This window comes from Leptonychotes weddellii, chromosome 1, assembly GCF_054177405.1.
Source record: "Leptonychotes weddellii isolate Sample4059 chromosome 1, ASM5417740v2, whole genome shotgun sequence".
Lineage (NCBI taxonomy): Eukaryota > Metazoa > Chordata > Mammalia > Carnivora > Phocidae > Leptonychotes > Leptonychotes weddellii.
This window is the reverse complement of record NC_138369.1, coordinates 12,685,791-12,707,333: the sequence shown is the minus strand read 5'-3', so window position 1 is coordinate 12,707,333 and position 21,543 is coordinate 12,685,791. Positions and strand designations below refer to the sequence as shown.

The 21,543-nt window shown below is 55.7% G+C and overlaps 1 protein-coding gene across 1 annotated transcript in view; it reads left to right on the top strand.

Annotated features, from left to right (window-relative positions):
- SLC6A20 (solute carrier family 6 member 20) overlaps nucleotides 1–20,892 on the top strand; it is a 30,659-nt gene extending 9,767 nt beyond the window's left edge. The window contains exons 2-11 of the mRNA XM_081816405.1: nucleotides 2,166–2,306; nucleotides 4,172–4,263; nucleotides 6,357–6,584; nucleotides 9,724–9,834; nucleotides 10,647–10,888; nucleotides 11,793–11,955; nucleotides 14,287–14,491; nucleotides 16,255–16,414; nucleotides 18,573–18,738; nucleotides 20,340–20,892. Of these exons, the coding sequence (XP_081672531.1) occupies nucleotides 2,166–2,306; nucleotides 4,172–4,263; nucleotides 6,357–6,584; nucleotides 9,724–9,834; nucleotides 10,647–10,888; nucleotides 11,793–11,955; nucleotides 14,287–14,491; nucleotides 16,255–16,414; nucleotides 18,573–18,738; nucleotides 20,340–20,489 (1,658 nt within the window). The 3' untranslated portion in view covers nucleotides 20,490–20,892. The remainder of the gene's footprint in view (nucleotides 1–2,165; nucleotides 2,307–4,171; nucleotides 4,264–6,356; nucleotides 6,585–9,723; nucleotides 9,835–10,646; nucleotides 10,889–11,792; nucleotides 11,956–14,286; nucleotides 14,492–16,254; nucleotides 16,415–18,572; nucleotides 18,739–20,339) is intronic.
- Nucleotides 20,893–21,543: the final 651 nt, after the last annotated feature.

The following is a 21,543-nucleotide window of genomic DNA, read 5'->3' as shown; positions in this document are numbered from 1 at the left end:
CTGGAGAGATGCCAAAACATGTTTCTGCAGGGCAGGACAGGAGCCAGGCCTGACAGAGGGCAAGTCGTCGGAGCAGAGTCCAGAAGTGAGAGGGGGAACATTCGTCGTAGGCCCCAGTGTGAGCAGGGAGGACGGAGCTGGGAATGTGAGGCCTGGTGGTCCCGTGTGCACCGTCGGTGCATTTCCCTCGGTGATGGGACACAGCCCTGCTTGGTCTCTGCTCGGTCTTGACGCCAGCCATCCTCCTCTTGGGATTTCTATCCTGAGGAAAGAACCAAACACATGGGCCAGGCTTTGTCCCACTGCTCTGTTTAGGATGGCAGGAAACTGGCTACAGCTTAGCGGCCAAGGACGGATGAAATGAGTCTGGGTGCGTTTTCCTAGTGGAACTCCGGGCGGCTGCTGGAGGGGTGAGGTACACGTACGTGTTGTGGTCGGGAGAGGGTTTGTGAGATCCCGCCGGGGAAGAAAAGTGGGCTCTGGGGCCGCAGGTACGTACAGTGAAGGCATTGTTGTAAGTATTAGCTGTTCATGGAAGCATCTATATTTCATTCTTTACCTGAACACTTTTGGAACCAGTTCCTTCTGTAACCAGCCCCTAATCCCTGCAGCTGTAGTGTCAGGGTTTTATTTTAATCAGGAGTCCTGCCCTCTTCTCCTTCTGGACCCTTTCTCAGGTCCACTGCCAAGGAGCCAGGAGCCGGGGGAGAGATGAGCAGGGCTTCAAAGAAGGAGGGAAGGAGGGGCGGGGCTCACGGGAGAAGCAGCGGGACAGCGCTCGGCAGGGCAGGGGTGGGGGGCGCCCCCAGCAGGTGTCAGCAGTGGGAAGAGCTTCCATAGCTCCAGCCACACTCCCGAGCTCCCCACTATCATCACAAGCACTTGTCTGCAGATGGCTCCTCAGGAGCCAGCAGGCTTTTAATCTGTGTTAGTCATAGTACTCTTTATTAAAATAAAATTTTAGACTGAGGGCCACTGTATAAAACAGGTGTAAAACAGTACAATAGAGGTGCTCTGAAGAAGAAGCATTATAATTCAGCTATAATTTATTTTTTTAAAGATTATTTGAGAGAGAGAGTACTCATACACACAGAGGGAGAGGGAAAGGGGGAAGGTGGTAGCCTAGGCTCTGTCTGTTGGGGACCCCTTGTCTCCCCACACATACACACCAACCCATGCCTATGCCGTTGGTTGCTACAACAGAAGATGGATTAGGGTTCTGGCAGAGGAACTGGGGCAGCTGAGCCATCGAGGAAGGCACTCAAGGGGCTCGGGACAGTGGCAATTACCACCTGGGATGGAAGGATTTAAACATTTTAACTAACAAGTCCGCATGTCATCCATGGATAGATGGATGAACAGATGGATGGATAAGTAGAAAGATGAAAAGACAGAAGGATGGATGGATGGATGGTGGATGGATGAGTGGACAGTTGGATGGATGGATGATGGATGGATGGATGGATGGATGGTAGATGGATGGATGATGGATGGATAGATGGATAGATAGATGGATGGTGGGTGGATAGGTGGTTGGATAGTGGATGGATGGGTAGATGAATAGATGGGTGGATGGTTGGATGGTGGATGGATGAGTGGATGGTGGATGGATGATGGATGGATAGATGGATGGTGGGTGGATAGGTGGTTGGATGGTGGATGGATGGATAGATGGATGGATGGGATGGTCAGATGGATGGATGATGGACAGATGGATGGTGGGTGGATAGGTGGTTGGATAGTGGATGGATGGGTAGATGAATAGATGGGTGGATAGTTGGATGGGTGGATGGATGGATGGAGTGGATGGATAGATGTGTGGATAGATGGATGGATGGATGGATGGATGAATAGACGGATGGATGGATAGGTGGGTGGGTGGATTGATGGACAAATGGAAGAACACGGATGGATGACAGATGGGTGAGAGGAAAGAAAGAACAGTGGGTTGTGGAACAAGATGGAAGAGAGTGAAGGCAGATGGATGGAGGATGGATGGAAAGGTGGGAGGATGGGTGGGTGGAAAGGTAGAAGGATGAATGGATACGTGGCAAGACTGAAGGAAGGAAGGGAAGGCGGATGGAAGGACATGTGCATGGAGGTTGTGTGGGCTCCAGAGTAAGACCCGTCAGTGACGGCCTGCTCTTGGCTCTGGACGCCCGCAGGGAGCTTCCTGGTGCCCTACATCGTGATGCTGATGGTAGAGGGCATGCCTCTCCTGTACCTGGAGCTGGCAGTGGGGCAGCGCATGCGGCAGGGCAGCATCGGTGCCTGGAGGACCATCAGCCCCTACCTTGGTGGTGTTGGTAAGTGGGTCCTCTCTCGTCCTTGGCCACCTGGACCCCTGTCCGGGATGCAGCAGGGGCTGGGGGTGGGAGCCCACTGGCAGAGCAGCTGGGGCCAAGGAGCAAGCGCAAGGCCTAAGAGAGAGCCCCTGGATGGGTGGACACATGGCCCGGGAGGGGGTGCCCCCGCATGCCGGCTGGGAGGGGCTGGACTTCTTAGCCACAGGCCAGCGAGAAAGTGGGGATGCACACGCACTGGGCAGCTGGTGCCACATTGCTTCTCTTCTCTGGGCCTCAGTTTGCTCTTTTGTAAAAGGGAACTAGCTGCCCAGCCGAGGGGCTATAACGCAACGTCCCAGCCGGCTACCACTCTGGGAACTCACCTAGCTAACTGCTCCCTGCCACTTACTAGTAACAACGTCTCCCTGTCCGTGAGCACCTCCTCGGTGCCGGGTGCCAGCCTGTACGACAGATGCTCATGAGCCCAGGCGAGCTTTGTCACAGCACTGAGAGGCCGTGGGGCGCCGTTCATACCGCTGGTGCACGGAGCCAGAGGCTGCACGGCCCCCCCGCCGAGCCACTTGGAGCTGGTGTCCCGGGCACCGCTCGGAGATGGTTAACCTGCCCCGCACAACCCTCATGTTGCAGGGCTGCCTGGGAGCAGCGGGAGGAACTTTGGGCCACACTGGCCACCATCTCTTCTGCTCCACCCTCCCGCCCCCAGACAGGAAGGCAGGCAGGGAAGCAGAGGGTGTTTCGGGAGCAAGGAGGACGTACACGTCCGTGGCCTCCCAAATCATCTCTAAACCCCAACTGCCTCCTCATCTTGAAGGGCTGTTAATTTTTTTTTTTTTTTTTTTTTTTTTAGATTTTATTTATTTATTTGACAGAAACAGAGACAGCGAGAGCAGGAACACAAGCAGGGGGAGTGGGAGAGGGAGAAGCAGCCTTCCCGCTGAGCCGGGAGCCCGATGTGGGGCTCGATCCCAGGACCCTGGGATCATGACCTGAGCCGAAGGCAGTCGCTTAACCAACTGAGCTACCCAGGCGCCCGGGCTGTTAATTTTTAACAAGGAGGCGTGTGGTTTTACAATCTGCCCACGTAATCAATCACAAAGGGCTTCTCTGAGGTGGCATTTGCTGCCTAATAGGAAAGATACCGGATGCTTGTGCCAAGCAGGGGTGCGGGCGAATGTTTAACCACCAGCCCTCGAGGAGGGCTGCGGTAGGGAGGGCCTGGCGGTAGCGTTCACCGAGGCCGGTGGTATAAATACTTGCACCGGGGCGGACTGCAGACCCCCCACGCGATGTCCCACGGGGTGGGGTTGGGTGGAGACGCGCACAGTGGCTCTGGGGGGCTGGCCGACCTGTCCCCTCGCCTCCTGACACCCAGCCCCACGCCCCCACTCCCTGCCACCATGAGGCAGGGCTGGGCACAAGGGACCCCACTTCGGGGGAGCCCCGGGGGGAAGCATCGGGGTGGCGCTGGGCAGGCTCAGCAGGCCGCTCACGCTCCGTGCTGAGTCCACGTCTGCCACATCGTAGCCCGGCGCTCTCGGGCAATCTCTGTGCCTCGTTTTCTCCTCCGGGAAGGGCAGGTAATGACGCCCCCGTGACCACGTTGTCGCGAAGACCTAAAGCCCATCAAGTGCTCGGATTGCACCTGGCACCGAGGGGTGGCAGACATGACCTCGGCCTCGGCAAAGCCGGGGAGTGAGTTTGCAGGGACTGACCGGCCCTTAGAGAGGGCCCGCAGGCGCCCGGTCATGGCTGGCCCTCCCTCAAAGCTGTCGGAGGAGGAGGTTTGCTCTCCTGGGGCAGTCACCCAGGCGCGTCCCGGTTGGTGGACCCAGGCCGGGCCTCAGCGCCCCTCTGCCTCCTCGCAGGCCTGGCCAGCGTGGTGGTGTCCTTCTTCCTGTCCACGTACTACAACATCATCAACGCCTGGGCCTTCTGGTACCTCTTCCACTCCTTCCAGGTGAGCCGGCCCAGGCCGGAGCGGGAGCCACCCCCAGGGGGCAGCCTTGGGAGGGCAGGGGGCTGGGGAGGTGGGGAGGCTGAGCACCCCACGCCAAGCAGAGCCTGGCCTCCATGGGCCCCTGCCATGGTGTGTGTGTGCGCGTGCGTGTGGGTCCGTGTTTCTGGGGCGCAGGTTTCTGGCTTTCCCTGGGTTCTCTCTGAAAGATGTGACCCGCCCCTCCCGCCACCCCTCACAAAATATTGAGCGCCAGCCCTGGAGAATGTATGGAGAGAGCCAATGGGGAGGGATTCCCCCAACCCAGCAAGACGGGAGGAGGCCCCTTCCTTCTCCTCTGATTCACCTCCCCACCCCCTCCCTGCTCTGGTCACTTGTCCTTCCAGCTTTCCAACTCCAGGCCGAGCCCCCACTTTTCCCCGCAGACCAGAGTTCTCCTAGAAGGACTAGGGGCTACTCCCAAAGAGAAACATTTTAAACATGTATTTCTGATGATGGCCACAGCTGACGCTCATGGTAGCACGTGGGAGGGGGCTGAAAATCATAGAGAAGAGAGAACCCCGATTCCTCGCTGAGGTGCTCTTTGTCTCCAAGCCAAGAGGAGTCTTCCCTTCGGCCGCCCGTGCGCACTGCTTTTCCTCAGTGCCTGCCCTTCACTCTGGGGGACCCCCCGCCCACTGCCCCCTCTTGCCCTCCAGCAGCCCCCGTCCGTCTCAGACAGAAGGTCACTGGGCAGGTGCCCCACCCTTTGCCCCTGAACCAGGCCTTCACAGGACAGACATTGTCCCCAAGTTCCAAAAGCAAGGCAGGGCTGGCCATGCACTGTGGACTAACCCCAACTTGTGGGGCCACTGTCTGGAGTACTGGGGCATAGCCTTGAATCTTTGGCACCCCAAGGAATGCTTGGGTGAATGACTTCTATAATCGGGACTTGGCATTTACACTCGGAAGATACTACATCCACACCCCACTCTGGCTACCCAGTCAGCCCTACCCGGTCACCGCAAATGCCCTGTGTACATCCTTGACAGGAAGGACTCTCTGCTCTGAGCTTAGTTGCAGCCCCTCATCTTCTCCCTGACTCCACAGCCCTGCCTCTCTTCCACCTTATGGGCGGAAACAGTAGCTCCTCTTACTCTCCACTCTGGTGACGATTCCTCCTCCTCTGTGCAGATCTGTCATGTACATCTGGGCAGGTTGTGCACTGCACAACAGCACCCCAACTAAAGAGCTGCCATACACATCACCGGCATTACAGATCTGTATACTCATAAAGACAGTTTTCCAAAGGTGGAAGCAATGTGTCTTGTTCTAACAAAATCAGAATAATTTGACGACCTTCCAAAGATGAAGATAAGGTTGTCTCAAGAAATGAGACCCATTTTTCTAACTCTCAGAAGTTCGAGGACCAGCAATTCCTGAAAATCACTGGACTGTCCATTCATTCCGTCATTCACCCTCAGTCCCTCTGCTCTGGAGCCCTCGTCCGTGTTCACATCAGGATAGGACCAGCCGCAGACACTCACTCACACTTGCTCTGGGCCAAGCATAGACACCGGCAGCCTGGCTTCAGGGGCCCTGCTCCTGTCCATCCCACTACCTGGGCTTCCCAGCCTCCTGTCTGACCTTCCCCGACAGTAGCACCAGGGGCTATTAGAAATGCAGATGCAAAGACCCCAGCCTGACCCAGAGGCTGCATTCCTGCAGACACTGTGGCTGGAGTCCCCTGGGCTCCTCGCTGCAGAGGTTGTGGGTTCTACCGTCATAGATGGTCTGGCCATTGTCCGTTTGGTCCAGTCTCTCGGAGCCATGACAGAGCTAGGTAATCCTCAACAAACACCTGTTTGTTGAAGTGTGGAGCATGTGAAGCCTTCGGGCCGCCTCTCTCCCACCCCGCAAGCCCTTTCTGTGCCCCTGACCAGCCCTCCCGTTCCCTGTCTGCCTTCAGCTATCAGGCCACCTGTCCTTTGGGGACCAGCGCCCTTCTCCCCCACCACCCCCCCCAAGCCCCTTCTCAGGGCCATTCCCATCCTTCCCACTCAGCCCTCCAGCCTCAGCCCTCACCAGTCTGTATAATGCTTCTTTTGATCCCAAAGGATCCCCTGCCGTGGTCCGTGTGCCCGCTGAATGACAACCACACGGGCTATGACGAGGAGTGTGAGAAGGCATCCTCCACGCAGTACTTCTGGTACAGGAAAACCCTCAACATCTCCCCGTCCATCCAGGACAGTGGGCACGTGCAGTGGGAGCCGGCGCTCTGCCTCATCCTGGCCTGGCTGGTGGTGTACCTGTGCATCCTGCGGGGCACCGAGTCCACCGGCAAGGTGGGGACGGCAGAGCCTCTGCCCGGGCCTGGGCAGTGCCAACGGGGGCGGGGGGAAGCTGGGCTGGGGAGGAGGGTACGGACACGAATCACCTAGCAGGCCACCAGACAGTGGTGCTTGAAGTTGCAATCTTGAAAGGAGGACTTTCCCCCTACCTAAAAAGATGAGCATTCCTGCGCCAGCCAGCCCCACATCCATACCACCCAAGGGGCACCAAGCAACTAGGCAGTGAGTTTTCCCATCCCTGGAGATGTCCCCAAGACGCCCTAGCCACTGGCCCTCCAACTTAGCTGCACATCAGTGCCATCCGGAGAACTTCTAGAACTCTGATGTCTCAGTCCTCCTCGCCCCCGGGAGGTCCCAGAGTCATGAGTGTGGGGAGGAACCTGAGCATCCGGGTGGTAAAAGCGCCCCCAGGTGATTCTAATCTGCAGCCGAGTCTGAGAACCTTTGCTCTCGGCTGCTGTCCATGACCCTGCAGAGCTGTCCGGCCTGACTGATGAACCTTCTCTCCTTAGTGCATCCCCAGGTTTATTCTCCTGCAGGGGGGCGCTGAGATGCTCTTTAATCTGCCCGATGGAGGACGTGTTCCTGCAGGCTCTGCAGCACCTGGCATCTTTCTGGAGCTGCAGCAGATGCCCTCCGCCTCCACCCCAGGGTGCTCCCCGTCCTCATACTCGGGCACTCGTCCTAGCCGATCCCTGTGGGTTGGGCTTGCACCTTGTCTCCGTCTTGCGGGAGCCCTTCATAGTAGAGTTCATTATCCCACTCCCGTGAGGCATTGAGGGGCAGAGGGACCTACCCAAGGGCACCAACCAGTGAGGGCAGAGCCGGGGCAGACCCAGCTTTGCCCCTAAGACTCCCCGTCCTCTTGGTCTGGTGAGCTACCTCTCTTTGCTCTCTCCGTGCCTTTCGTGACATGATTCATCCCAGCTTTTCCCTTCCGAAGGTCCTGAGGCCACCTGTCCTCATCCTCTTGACCACCTGGGTCACCTCCTCCAACCCCACCGTGTTTCTCTTGAGGCAGCAAGACCAGAACTACTCGTGATATTTTAGGTACCCTGTGATGTCCCCAGCACTGTGCCTATCCCATGGCCAAGATGAGGGACTAGTGAATCTTCTCTGGAAGAACTTAGAGCCTGGTAGCTACTCATTCCATCCCATCTTGAAGTTTGGCTCGTATTTTATGCTCATAAAAAAAATGTTTTTTGCGATTTGTCTTTGCCAGATTATTATGCACGTGACAAAAGATCTGAGGGCAGCATCTGTAAACCTGGAGATTTAATGAGGCCATCTCTTTCGAGATCATTTATAAATGTGCGAAATGAGGTCATGTCATGCCATGAACTCTTATTTATTCTTACTATTTCCTCTGCTCAAGCCACACCCCCTCTCCATGCAGAAATACCCCAACAGCTTCATTTACGGGGGAGTAATTCTGTTAAAAACTGTGTACTATTTCCTGACTTCTTCTCTTGGAATCTGCTCCCCCCCAACACACACTCCAAGAGATGTCATAGATGGGTCAGAAATGGTTTCTCCCGATGGTGTAGGCTGGGTCACATGTCCAGCTTCCCTGATGGGGGAGAAGTGAGCCCAGAGAGCCTTCCAGGAAACTTACTGACCTGAGGGGAAGGAGGGAAGTTCCAAGGGCCTGCCTCAGTATCCCCTAAGTGTCCACCGGTTATGGACATTGGTTATCCCTCTCCAGTTGCCCTCAATGTTCTTAAGCTCATGCCCGATGTCCTTGTCCTCATCTGTCTCCATCTCGCTCCTGGATTATTTTCTTGTCAAGTCAGCTGGCTTGATTACTCGAGTACAACGACCTCAGTGAAGAATCAGTGGTAAGAGACATGCCCCACCTCTGCCTGCTGTCCCCCGGGTGAGAGGGCATGAACCGGTCCTCTGGTGGCCCTGGAAGTTTCCAGGGAGGCCACCAATGATGCCACACCTCAGCAGGAATAGAGGAATAGAGGGCCTAGGGCGATCCAATCCAAGCCCACCTGGACACGGGCCTCCAACCAGATGTCTCACAGGAGGACCCAACCTTCAAGCCAACAGCTTTCGCCAAGAGAATTTTGCAAAATATTTCTGTGCTTTACATAAAGAGGCTCTGGTGCCCATATGAGTCGATTCAGAGACAAAGCGCCGGGCCCGGATGGACACACGTGCACCTGCAGGTCCCTGTTTGACGGCCGTGTGAGAGTTACCGTTAGTAGAGTTAGCAGGCCCGGAGTGTGGACGGCTGCCAACACCACCACGGAAACCAAGGACAAAACGTCGTCAAGCTTGTGATGCGTGTCAGCAGGAAAAGATTTGGTTGAACAAAAATTCCGTTCATGGGCAGTTTTAAAGACCGTGAGAGGGAAGCCTTTCATAAAAAAAATCAGATCATTGAGTATCTGTCGTATTTCCGATAGGAACATGGTCCCCACACCAACATCATCACTTCTCATTCAGGAGCCCTCATGGCCAGATTTCTCTCAGGTCTCAGTTCTGGAGAGACATGCCCTTGCTCCAAGCCCCTGAGGGGTTTTTTGGTTTTTTGGTGGTGGTGGTGGTGGTTTTGGGGTTTTTTTGGGTTTTTTTTCTCTTTTTTTTGGCCTTCTAAAGACGATATTAAAGGCGTGAGCGACGGTGCTTTCTGCAGGGCTGGGGCCTCTAGGAAGCTCAGAGAGGAAAGAAGCTGCTCCCAAATGGTCTAGCCCTCACACACACATCCTGTGGGCTGCCTTTCCTTTTGGGCTCATCTTACTGGATCACTCACACGGTCTCTCATCTAGCAGTTAAAAATAGCGATGTGCTAGGTATACTCAAATCCTTTCTGGAATAAGGTCCTGTCGAAGGGAGGGTGGAAGGCAGAGGCCTCGTACCCATTTTCCTCTGGTCCTACTGATGCAGATTTCCTGGTGGTTACAGAGGTGGGCAGAGGCATCCCAGCACCCCAGCTCCCAGCCCAAACTCAGAACCAGTGGTCCTGCCTTTCCAGCCGTCAGTAGCCTGAACGCCTGAGACGGGGGAATGTTCTGTGGGGACCACCCCCTGGGGGTCTGTCCCAGGGACAAAGGGGCCCGGTGGTGGCTGGCGGCAGGTCTCCCGGAGGCTGGCGCTGCCCTCTGATGCCCTCTGGTGCCCGCAGGTGGTATACTTCACCGCGTTGCTGCCTTACTGTGTGCTCCTCGTCTACCTGGTCAGGGGCCTCACGCTCCACGGAGCCACCAACGGCCTGGCGTACATGTTCACGCCCAAGGTACAGGCTGGAGGGAGGGGGACCTGCCGTCTTCCAGGGTGGGTGTAAAGAGGGGGAGACCCAGGGAGGTGGGTGGGAGCCCACCAGGCTGAGGGAGCAGTGTGGGTTACCTATGGGTGCTGGGTCACCTCCTCAGCCAGGCCGGCCCCAAGCCCTGTTCGTTCTGGGGACACGAGTCTTTTGTCTGCCCATCCTCCTCGTCCTCCCTGCACCCCAACCGACTGCTACCCGAGCCCCATGTCTGGCCTCCTGGCCCCCACTCTCACCTCGCACCCTCCTGGCAGCCTGTGGACTGTGATTTATCATCCAGCCACTTCTCTCTCTCCTGCCTGTGCACCTCCACGCACCCCTTTCCCTACAGGGGTGAATCCACACTCCGCAGGGTATCCTGTGATCGCTCTCCTGCACCCCACGGCCAATGCTCATCCATCGGCAGGGTGTGTGGAGATGGTGCGGGGGGCGGGGGGCACTACCGACTTTGGGACAAAACAGGTTCTTCATTTAGCAAATCTGGAAACAAAATGACTGTGGCAGCGCCCCCCCCCGCGCCGAGATGCCCCCCCACATTCCAGATGGCCCCCAATGTCTTAAATCACTTCACCCTGTTCTTTTCAATTGCACACGTCTGCGGGGAAAGGCGCTGTGGAGGATGGGACGTGAGCCCATGCTGCGGGCTCCTGGGGAGTGGCCGGGCTCCTGCGGGGGTTGGGGGGGGGGCACAGGCACGCTCGGTCCCCCTCGCCGGGCCTCCTGCCCCTGCCAGTGGGTCACAGGGTTGGTTCAGCAGCCCCGTCCCCTGCCTGGCTTTGCAGCTAGAGCAGCTGGCCAACCCCAAGGCCTGGATCAACGCGGCCACGCAGATCTTCTTCTCCCTGGGCCTGGGTTTCGGCAGCCTGATCGCCTTCGCCAGCTACAACGAGCCGTCCAACGACTGCCAGAAGCACGCCATCATTGTGTCCCTCATCAACAGCTCCACCTCCGTCTTCGCCAGCATCGTGACCTTCTCCATCTACGGCTTCAAGGCCACCTTCAACTACGAGAGCTGCTTGAACAAGTAAGCCCGCCCCAGGGAGCCGTCCGTATGAGCCCCAGGCGTCGGGTGGGGGCGCGTCCCCCAGGCTCCCAGGGCCGCCCGGGAAGAGGTGGGCGCCGGGAAGGCGAGGGGCGAGAGGCAGCGGCTGTGCAGCCCTCCATCCGGGGCCCCAACCCGGGCACCCCTGCCTAAGGGCTGAGGGCAGTGCAACAGACAAGCCTTGGTTTCCTCGGTGTCTCCCTGACCTCGGAAGTAACCGAGCGCTCTCTGGGTGAGCCGCGGAGAGCCCAGAATCTGCTCTCTGCCCCCTTCCCCTTCCCCAAATCACGACAAACCTGATCCAGTCCCGTGCGGGAGTCACTAGCCACACGTGGCTACTGACAGATTGAAATGGGGATGGATTCACATAATTAATTTTTAAAAATCTAATTAGTTGATTAAATTTTAATCAGTTGAAGCAGTTGTGATTTTAAGTTAAATTAAGGCAATGAATTAAATTTTTGTTTAAACTGATTTCCATTTACCTGTAAATGAATTCAAGTGGGTTTCTCAGTTAGACTCGCCACATTCAAGCACTCAGCAGCCCCCCGTGGTTAGTGGGGGCCGCACTGGGCAGCACCGACATGGAATATTCCCATCATCACAAACATTCTGTCGGACAGTGCTGGCCCAGATGTGAACGTGGCCGAGCTGGGTGGGTTGGTTTCTCATCTCCGGTCCTACTTGAGGCTCCTGCAAAGCCATTCAAACCCCCCCGCCACCGGCAAACTTTAAAAGGTCACCGGTCACTGATCAACAGAGTCCCTTTGTTGGCGAGACCTTGCCCGATCAGAGGGGAGGGACCTCCAGCATCCAGGCTTCAAGAGGGTTCCGTGACCGTGGCCTTTCTAATCATCGAAGGTCCATCTGGTGCTCTGCTCTGCAGGGTGATTCTGCTGCTGACCAATTCTTTTGACCTGGAAGATGGCTTTCTGACAGCCAGCAACCTGGACCAGGTGAAGGGCTACCTAGAGTCCACCTTCCCCGACAAATACAGCGAGGTGCTCCCGCAAATGAAAAACTGCAGCTTGCAGTCAGAGCTGGCCACGGTAAGGCGCGGGCCAGGTCTCCGCTTGCTTCCCTCCGCCGAGAGCTGCCCATAGGGACAAGTGCAAGCCGAGGAGGATTCTGCAGTCAGCCTTAGTGTTCAACCTGTGTGTCATTTCCCAGAGGTAGTGACACCTTCCTTGCAAATGCCTAGGCCGCTGTGAGTGTGCGGGGGTGGGGGGACCTGCCGGTTCATACCCAACGGGAGGCCTTTGTCATTAACTTTTGTCCTCCCGAGTCCATCTGTGGGTGCCACATTTGAGGATCCCGGGGCCTGGAGCTGTTTCTGTCACGGTCATGCTGGGATCTCTGCTGTTTGGAACTGATGTAGCAAATTTCCCCTCCCAAATTTGTCCCATGCCTATTTAACTCAACCAAATCTGCGGTTCAACAGGATCTTGACTTCCCACCCAAACAGAACAAAGACCGTAGTGCCCGTTCATCTCGTCCCTCTAGTTTTAAATACCATCTCTGTCCGCTTCTGTCTTTTCCTCAGCGTTTGTCTTTCCCCGAGTGTTTGCCTTTTTACCTGTTCACCATTTCCTCCGGCACCCCAGACATCTCCCAGGATTGTTTTCTCCCTTAAAATGCATTCCTTTAGAGCAGCTTGTTTTTTTACCCCTTCAATTTTAATCCCAGTATAATTACAGGGCTATATTCATTTCAGGTGTACAGCACCTGTTTCTTGATGATAAATTTCCTTGGGTATTGTCTGTATGCAATGTCGATATTCAGTCCACTCTTTTGAAAGACTGTCTCCCCTGCGTGGAACATTCCAGGTTAACAGTTATCATCTCTCGCCACTTCAGAGATGTTTGCCATGGGATTCTGGCTTCCACTGTTGCTCCTGAAATGTCCTGTCCTTCTTGGAAGCACTCAGCTGCCCAGTGCTTTTGCTCTGATTTCTCTGTGCCCTTCCTGTGGACTCTGGCCTCGGCCACCTAAGCGCGGATGTATTTTTTATTTATCCAATGTGGCTTGGGTGAGGTTGGGCTTCCTGGATCCACGGATCCATGTGTCTTTATCAGTTCTGGAAAATTCATACCCGTTACCTCTTAATCATTGCCTGTACTTCCGTGTCTCTGCTCAGAATTCCTTCCAGACCTTCGCATCCCACCCTGCGTGTCCGCTCATTTCTCTTTTATCTTTTCCCAACTTCTTATCTTTTTTTTTCTTCATCATGGATCCATTCCTGGGATATGCCTGCCAGTTCCCTAATTTTCTCTTCAGCTGCAAGTGGCATTTAGCTGTTGATGGAGCCTTTCGGTTCAATAATTTGTTAGACACGATTTTTTTCCCTCAAATTTGCTTTTCATGCTAATAGTTTCTTGTGATATGTTTATCTTGGCAATTTTATCTTCTGCTTCTTGGAAAAGGTCGTACATAGCTGTTTTAGGGGTGGCCTTGAGCAGGAGAGTGACGGCAGTCTGTTTTGTCATTGGCACTGTCGAGAATTTGTTGGCTCATAGTAACGATAAAAAGCAAGCCAACTTTAGCAGGTTTCATTACTGTTTGTAAATTCTCTGCAAAGGATCACCCCCTGTTGTCTGCACCCAGAGCCGGCGAATCCCACTAAGCTCATTGGTCTGCCATGAATCTGCCAATCTAACCAACATCTGCCATCTTGGGGAATTATTCCCACTGATTCTTTCCTCAGTAGCTTGTCTTCTTGTGGGTTTATAAATCTGTTCGCAAGCTCGCTGCTTGATCCTCCCTGGTGGTCCCTCAGGTCTAAATTGGGGGAGCTTGACCCAAGAGAGGGCTTGCTTCTGCGGCTGGTAGCCAGGGCCCCCCCCACACACACACACAAACCTAAGACCCCTTTCAACCCTCTTGGAGGGTTTGTCTTAAAGCAGGAGCTCCAGGCTCTGTCTCCACAGGTCGAATCCCCACCACAGTGGTATCCTCCGTGGATCTGGCCACAGAGCAACACCGCCCTCCCAGCTCCCGTGGCTCCACTCGCCCACCTTGCCTCCCAGCCACTGAGGCCTCAGAACGCCTCGGTGGTCATGATACTGGAAGCAGAAATTATCCAAACCTTGTTTGACTGTATTTCGTCCAGAGTGGATGTGAGTTGGCGCCAGAGAGGGGAGCTCAGTGTTCCGAAATGACTGAAATGTCTCCTCACACTTTGCAAATACGGGCTCCTGACAGCTCACACTTCTACCGAGCCCCGCTAAGCCCGAGGGGCCAGTGTGCGGATGGCAAACCCAACCTCACCATGTGGCTTCTCCTGGCCACCTCCCAGGTCCCCCAAGTTGCTTCGCATCGGGTGTGCTTAAGGAGTCCCAAGCCCCTTGGGGGTGTAACTGCTGTCTTCTTACCACGGGCAGGCGGTCCAGGGCACTGGCCTGTCTTTCATCGTCTATACCGAGGCCATTAAAAACATGGAGGTGTCCCAGCTGTGGTCGGTGCTCTACTTCTTCATGCTGCTGATGCTGGGCGTTGGGAGCATGCTGGGGAACACGGCGGCCATCCTCACGCCTCTGACCGACAACAAGGTCATCTCCAGCCACCTGCCCAAGGAGGCCATCTCCGGTGAGTGGGCCCATCCGTGGGGGAGGTGGGGCTCAGGGAGGGCCGGGCCTGGGGTGCAAGCAGATGGAGGAGCTGTGTGCTCATCAAAGTGGCCACCTTCCGGCGGGCCTGCCGTGGTCTCTCCTCCTCGGGGCCATCTGGGACTGGTGCGCATGACTCTCCCGTGCCTCTGGTTCTCCATCACGGGGAAGCTCGGTGGCCACCCCAGCCTTGGGGAAGGCCAAACCCACCAACATGGGGCTCAAAACTCTTCAGGCTAGGAGGGAATCTGCCTTGGTCTTGGTTTCAAATGAAGTATAACAATTATAACATGTACATTTCTTAAACACAATCTCAATGATTTTTACATGTTTCCACCCAAGTAACCACCACCTAAGTCAAGATGCAGAGCATTTCCAGCACCCCCAAGAGCCCCTCCCCACCCCTTCCCAGTCAGTATGCCCCCAACCCCAGAAGCCACCTCTCTCTGACTGCTACCACTTTAGGATTGTTTTTCCCACTCTTGAACTTCATATAAATGAAATCACACCGTCTGTGCTCTTTGTGTCTCTTGTCTTCACCAAACTCTGGGCGGTCCACCCTGTTAGTGCCAGTGGCCGTCAGTCTGCCCCTTTCCCGCCTGCGTGATAAAAGATCCCCTATAAGACCATCCACGCTGGGGGGCATTTGGGTTGCTAGGGAAGGAACCTGTATTTCTAACCACCCCCTCCCTGCTTCACACCACCATCCATCTGCTCCATCATCCCACCTGGCAGTGTCTGGGGGACCCAGTGGCCCCGACCCCTGCCCACGATGACGCCATCCCACCACATCTACAACGCCCCTTCTCCCAGCCCGACTCCCACCCAGCTCCCATCCCGTCCCCTTAAAGTCCTGACCAGCCAGGTAGAGCTGCTCACCCTTTGTCAGAGCCCTCGAGCACTGAGCATCGCTCCTCGCACCTGGTCTCTGTAGCTGCCTGATGTGTGCCGTTAGCCCCCAGCCAGCACGTAGCCCCTTCTCCTGGTGTGTCCCCGCAAGATGGCACAGGGGCTTGGTGACTGGTGGGACGTGGTGTGGCAGTGGGAGGGGCAGGTGGGAGCTTGAGAGTCAAATACTTCGTGGGGCCCCTGGGGGAGTCAGCCAGTGGAGACTGGGACAGGAACCTGGGCTCTGGAGGCAGAAGGGCCTCCATCTGAATCCCGACTCCACCACTTCCATGCTGTGGGATGTTGGGCAAGTTCCCCTCTGAGCCTTGGGTTTCCCGTCTGTGAAAGGGGGCTCCCCAGGCTATTGGAGCCCATGCATGACACATGCCAGGGGCATGTATAGTGGGAGCTGGGTGAACATTCCTGTCTTCCCCTCCCCTCCCTGCTCCCTCTTCCGGCCAGACGTGAGTCCTCTCTAGGAGGTCCTGAGATGGGTGCCCCGAATCACCTCCCGTAAGCTCAGAGGCTGAGTTGTTGGGGTAAACAGCATCACCAGACCCACCAGCAGGGTGGGACCCCCACCTTCCCCCAGACAGCAGTGCCCCAAACTTCCTCTTTTCCACTGAGCTTGACGCCCCCCGCAGGACAGCTCCCTGAATTGACAGCAGTGACTTGTGCAGACACACACTCCTTGAGACACCATTGTTGCCCCCCGAACACACACACCTGTGGCATACCCAGACAGGCCAGTCCATGGCCGAGTCCCCTTGGGGTCTGTGGCTCCGCTGGGGCACAGGAAACTGGCTGAACAGGTGGGCGTCTCAGGCAGGTGAGCGTGTGGTCTTGTGGCCCCAGGTCTGGTGTGCCTCGTCAACTGTGTCATCGGCCTGGTGTTCACCACGGAGGCCGGCAACTACTGGTTCGACATATTCAATGACTACGCTGCCACACTGTCCCTGCTGCTCATCGTCCTGGTGGAGACCATCGCCGTGTGTTACGTGTACGGGCTGCGGAGGTGAGGAGGCCCCGCCCCCGACATCTGCCGGGGGGACGTGCCCACGAAGGCCGCGCCCACAAAGGCCACGCCCACAAAGAAAGCGGCCCCTTCGTACATGCACTTCACTTTTCTCTTCCAGCTTGGCATTGCTTTTCCCTTTGCCCAGCTAATTCTCTGCCTCATTCCCACCTTCAACCAGTATCTCCTCTCTCCGCTTTCTGTATTTTTACTTTTTATTATAGGATGTTCGCCTGTTGACCCTGCAGCGGCTCACTGGGGCAGGGAACCGTGCCTCCAGGCACTAGACACTCTGAGCATCGGTAAACATCAGTATTTTTCCAACATGCTGACCAAAGTCCAGTTGATACACCCTAGAAAATGTGGCAAATTCAGGATGTCAGGTTCCCGGTCCCAGGGCATGATACAGCACTGGAATGTTTTAAATCTCCCCAGATAATGCAATGTGCCGCTGGGCTGAGACCAGGGGTCTAGAGCGGCTTCCAAACTCGAGCGTGGAGGGCCAGTTCTGACACTGACCGCTGGGCCTCACCCCAGGGCTCCGCTTACGTAGGTGCCGAGAGCAGCCCAAGGACTCACGTTGCTAAGGAGTTGCCGGGGGCGTCAGGGGAGCTCAGTCGGAGAACCACTGGTCTAGAGAGCCTTGCTGCCCCAGGTGTGGTCCCAGAGTAGCAACCTCAGCATCATCAGGGAACTTGTTGAAAATGCGGGGGGATCTCGGGCCGCCCAGGCCCACTGACTCAGATCCTACCTTCTAACATGGGAGGGGCCCGAGGCACATTACACTGTGGGAAGCACTGCTCAGAGGTGAGCCGATTACAAAGGTGTGTCACGTGCTGCCCCCCACCCTCAGTCTTTTCTGATCCTCCCAATGGTTTGGAGGGTGGTGGGAATGGGGAGGACCAGCCATAACTCTAGAAACCAGACCCTTTGAGCCACGTTTCCCACCGTGTCCCTGGAAGCTCTGGGGTCTGCTGTCACACCAAGGGACTTCCGTGATCAAGTAATTTCGGGACATCACAAGTTAAACAAAACCAACATTTCTTTTCTATAGGACTTCTTGGAGCCTTGAAGACCATTGTGAATCTCAAAAAGGGGGTATAATGTGTAGCACTTCCAAAACGTTTTTGGTCAAGAAAGACTTTTGTATCCATCCCTCCCATTTGCTACCTATCGAGGACATTGGGGTTAGAGTGACTCATTCTCCCTGTTTTCTTGGGACCGAGGGGTTTCCCGGGATGTGAGACATTCGGTGTTAACACTGGGGACGTCCTGGGTTCACCGGGACAAGTTGGTCACCTAGGAAATGGCAGTCTAGAGGGAGAAACAGATCGGTCCCCTGCGATGGTAGGTGTTTCCCAGGAAGAGAGAAGGTTGAGGAAAGAGGACCAGAAGGCAGGGCCCAGGGGAGGTGCTGGAGAAGGGACACAAGTCCATGCAAAGGGCGGGGTGCTAAGTGGTGAGGGCCGGAGGGAGGAAGAAACTGAAGGTGTCTGGCAGAGTTTGTAATGTAAGGGGCAGGATCCGGGAATGGCCGGGAGAGGGCAGTCCCTCTGCTGGCCCAGGGGACAGCACCATCTAGTGACCGCCGAGCAACAGTGCCATGTCACCCTTTCTTCGGCAGCCAGCTAGCTCTCCCCGCCTTTCTCTATCCAGGAAAAGGGGGGGGGATGGGAAGGGACAGGGGATGTGGAAGGACAAAAGAACGTGTCATCTTGAAAATCCCAGGTATTCACAATAAGCACAGGAGCCTTCATGGCCTGGAACCCAGGGTCCAGCCAGGTCGGCAGCAGCTGGAGGTCTGCAGGCTTCTGTGGGACAAGCCCCAGGCCCAAGTGTGGCAAGTGGCCATGGCTGCAGCTGGTGACCATCTCGCCTCAGCCCACCCACGCCGCCCCTCTCCATGCCTACTTCTCCCACCATGGAAAGTGGCCCCCTGGTTTGCTGCCCTGCTCTGTGGCAGCCTCAGCTCCTCTCCCCTCCCCACCCCACACACCCTCTCCCCAGAAGGCATCAGAGAGGGACCCCGGAGAGGTGATCATCGGTGGTGCACAGAACAGAATCTTCCTAAGCAAAGGGATAAAGGGATATGAAAGCCGGAGCCCCCCTCGCCCCAACAGCATGGGTAATCCAGACTTTCTCCCCATTTTCCAAATAGGTTTGAAGGTGACCTTAAGGCCATGACTGGCCGCACCCTGAACTGGTACTGGAAGGCCATGTGGGCCGGCGTGAGCCCACTGCTCATCATCAGCCTCTTTGTCTTCTACCTGAGTGACTACATCCTCACGGGGACCCTGCAGTACCAAGCCTGGGACGCCTCCCAGGTACCCTCCGTCTCAGGGCCCCCAGGCTTGCTCTCAAGCCCCGGCTTTACGTTTGCTGAAACCAAAGACCCATTTCCCTGGTGTGGGCAGGTTATTTGTCATGACGCGGAAACATCACCCAGGTACTGAAAAACACTCAGTCCAGGGCAGCAGAAGTGAGCTTTGGTTTCTCAACAGGTGCTCCAGTAAAGTGAGTAGGATTCCCTCCAGAACTTCCCAGGGGGCCTTTCCTGGAGGCCGGGAGAAGGTCTCCTGCACGGCGCTCGTTCCCAGCCCGGGCAGCACTCTCTTCCTCCTCCTCCTCCACCCCAGGCCCTCCGACCTCTGTCCATTAGGCCTCCTCGGGGAAGGCAGAGCGAGCCTGGAGGGCCAGGCCCCTGAGCCCTGGAAGGGACACCGCAGGGGCCTGAGGGGACCCTGTTAGCAGCGGGGTGCCGCATCCCGGCAGGGCCTGGCTCCGCATGCGGCTGGGACAGAACAGGCTCGCTCAGGGCAGAAGGACAGTGTGTCAGAGTCTGAACAGCCAGCCCGGGCTGTCCCTACACAGACGCGCTTTCATAGCGAACATGACTGACGGCGGCCGGAGGCGCCCCACCCCTGGCTCCAGCCGCTGGGCCTCTCCAGCCGTGGCCAGGGGACCGGGGAGTCTTCCCCAATCCATAGCAGCCTGATACTTTCGTAAGATGCATGGACAGGGAACCACTTGAAAAGTGAAATGAGAAAAAGATCTATAGAATACAAGCTCCAATTACTTATTATATTCAACAGACAGAAGACGAAGCTGTCGAATTGCTACAACAGCTTCTAAATGTCACCCCTCCCCTCCCCAGTTTCTGCACTGGTCAGGACAACAAAAAAAGGGAAGAGATGAGCAACCCAAAGTCTGTGGGCTGGCTTCCCACACCACACTCTAAGCAGGGTTTTGGTTTACAAACCACACTTGGTTGACAGCAAACACCCGCTTCCCCTGGACGTAGCTGTTCCGTGGCTCCCTCATGGAAAGGTGGCCTTTGTGGGCTTTTTGGCCTCATTTCTCATCAGCTTTAATGCGTGTGCATTCAGGGAAACATCCAGCAACTAAATCCAGAGGTTCATCAAGCCTTCTCCTGACTAGGGCTGTGCATTCAAGATGGTAGCCAACAGCCACATGGGGCTATTCACATTTAAATTCATTACAACTCAATCAAAATTAAAATTCAGTTCTTCACTCTCACTGGCCACATTTCAAGTGCTCAGTAGCGCCCTGTGGCTGCGGCTGCCATGTTGGACAACACCGATACGGAACATTCCTACCCTCCCAGAAGGTTCTGTTGGACAGCACTGGGCTGAGGTTAGCCCCCTTCCATGTAGGGGCCCCGAACGGCACCTCAAGTGGAAGGCCCTTGATGATTCTTGTGGTGACTCTTCCAAGGGTAGCGGTATGCACGATGGGTGAGGTGTACGGAAGAGAGCAAAGGCAAGGGAGACCAGTCTGCCCAGCACACTTGCTAGTGAGCTGCAGAACCAGGTGGCCCCAGACACCCCCACTGCACACAGCCTCTCCGCAAGCCACGCTTGGCCTGCAGCGGCCCCTCCTGCTGACCCTCAGTTTCTCCTTTCAGGGTCAGCTTGTGACCAAGGATTACCCCCCATACGCCCTGGCCGTCATCGGGCTGCTGGTGGCCTCCTCCATCATGTGCATCCCCCTGGTGGCCCTGGGGACTTTCATCGTGCGCTGCCTCAAGAGGGGAGACACGCCCCCCGTGGCCTGAGGACTGGGCTTCCGAGAGACCGTGGTCGGCTGCTCCCTGCCCTGCAGCTACGATTTACAGGCGGGATCTCCTTTGGCTGCTTGTAAAAATATTTGCTCCAGAAATACTCAGCCCGTCGTCTTCCTGAGTCCATCAAGAATTGTGGAGGAAGACGGCTCCCTCGGGAGGACCCACACCCCGCCCGCGGAGTGGGCCCTGCTCCCCTCTGCGTCCCCCCAAGGTCGCACCATGCTGCCTCCTTGTCACTAGAAATGCGGGCTTTTCAAGGCCAGTCTTGAAGACAATCACTTTCTTGACTCTAGGGAAGTCCTAGGATTAGGACACACTGTGAGCTGAAATTTGACTATAATTTTTATGGAATAAAATTTAAGTGGTTTTTTCCTTCTGAAGAAATCCCAAAATATCAGAGGGCAATTGTTTTTTTAGATCGGTTGGAAAAGAGGTTTTTTTCAAGTGCCTGAGATGACAGATCTGAATGTCACTGGTGTGAAATCAAGTCTCTTTTTTTTTTTTTTGAGTCACAGTGAATACGCAACTGCTGTGTTCGTCACTAACAAGACTGGCCACGCAGCAGGGAGGCCTTTGTTGGGGTCCACAAAGGGGGTCACTTCTGTGATCTGACATCTCTTACAGCGGGTCCAGGCCCGGTCCTCCCAATTACAGTACGCAACCCCAAACCACCTGAGCAGTCCGTGCAGGCGGCCCCTATCCCGGGGTGTTGGAAAAGATGCCAGAGCCACGTCCAGGGTGAAAGTAAATCCAACTTTCCCATAGAAGGTGTTATATTTGGACATGGTGGCCAACTCGTTAGAGCAAAGACCATGAACATCACTTACAATCCATTTTAAATTATTTGTACATAAGTTTTCTAGAGTGTATGTAACTCCAACAGAGCCTCTTGTAACTGAAGACACCATATTTATGATACAGCATCAGCGCACCACGTCTCCTGTCTTTTTTTAACCACAATAAGTAGGTCAAGGTTATCCCTAAGCGGATCCGGCCCCTTCCTACCCTAACATTCCATGCTTCCCCAACATACAGGATTCAGGGA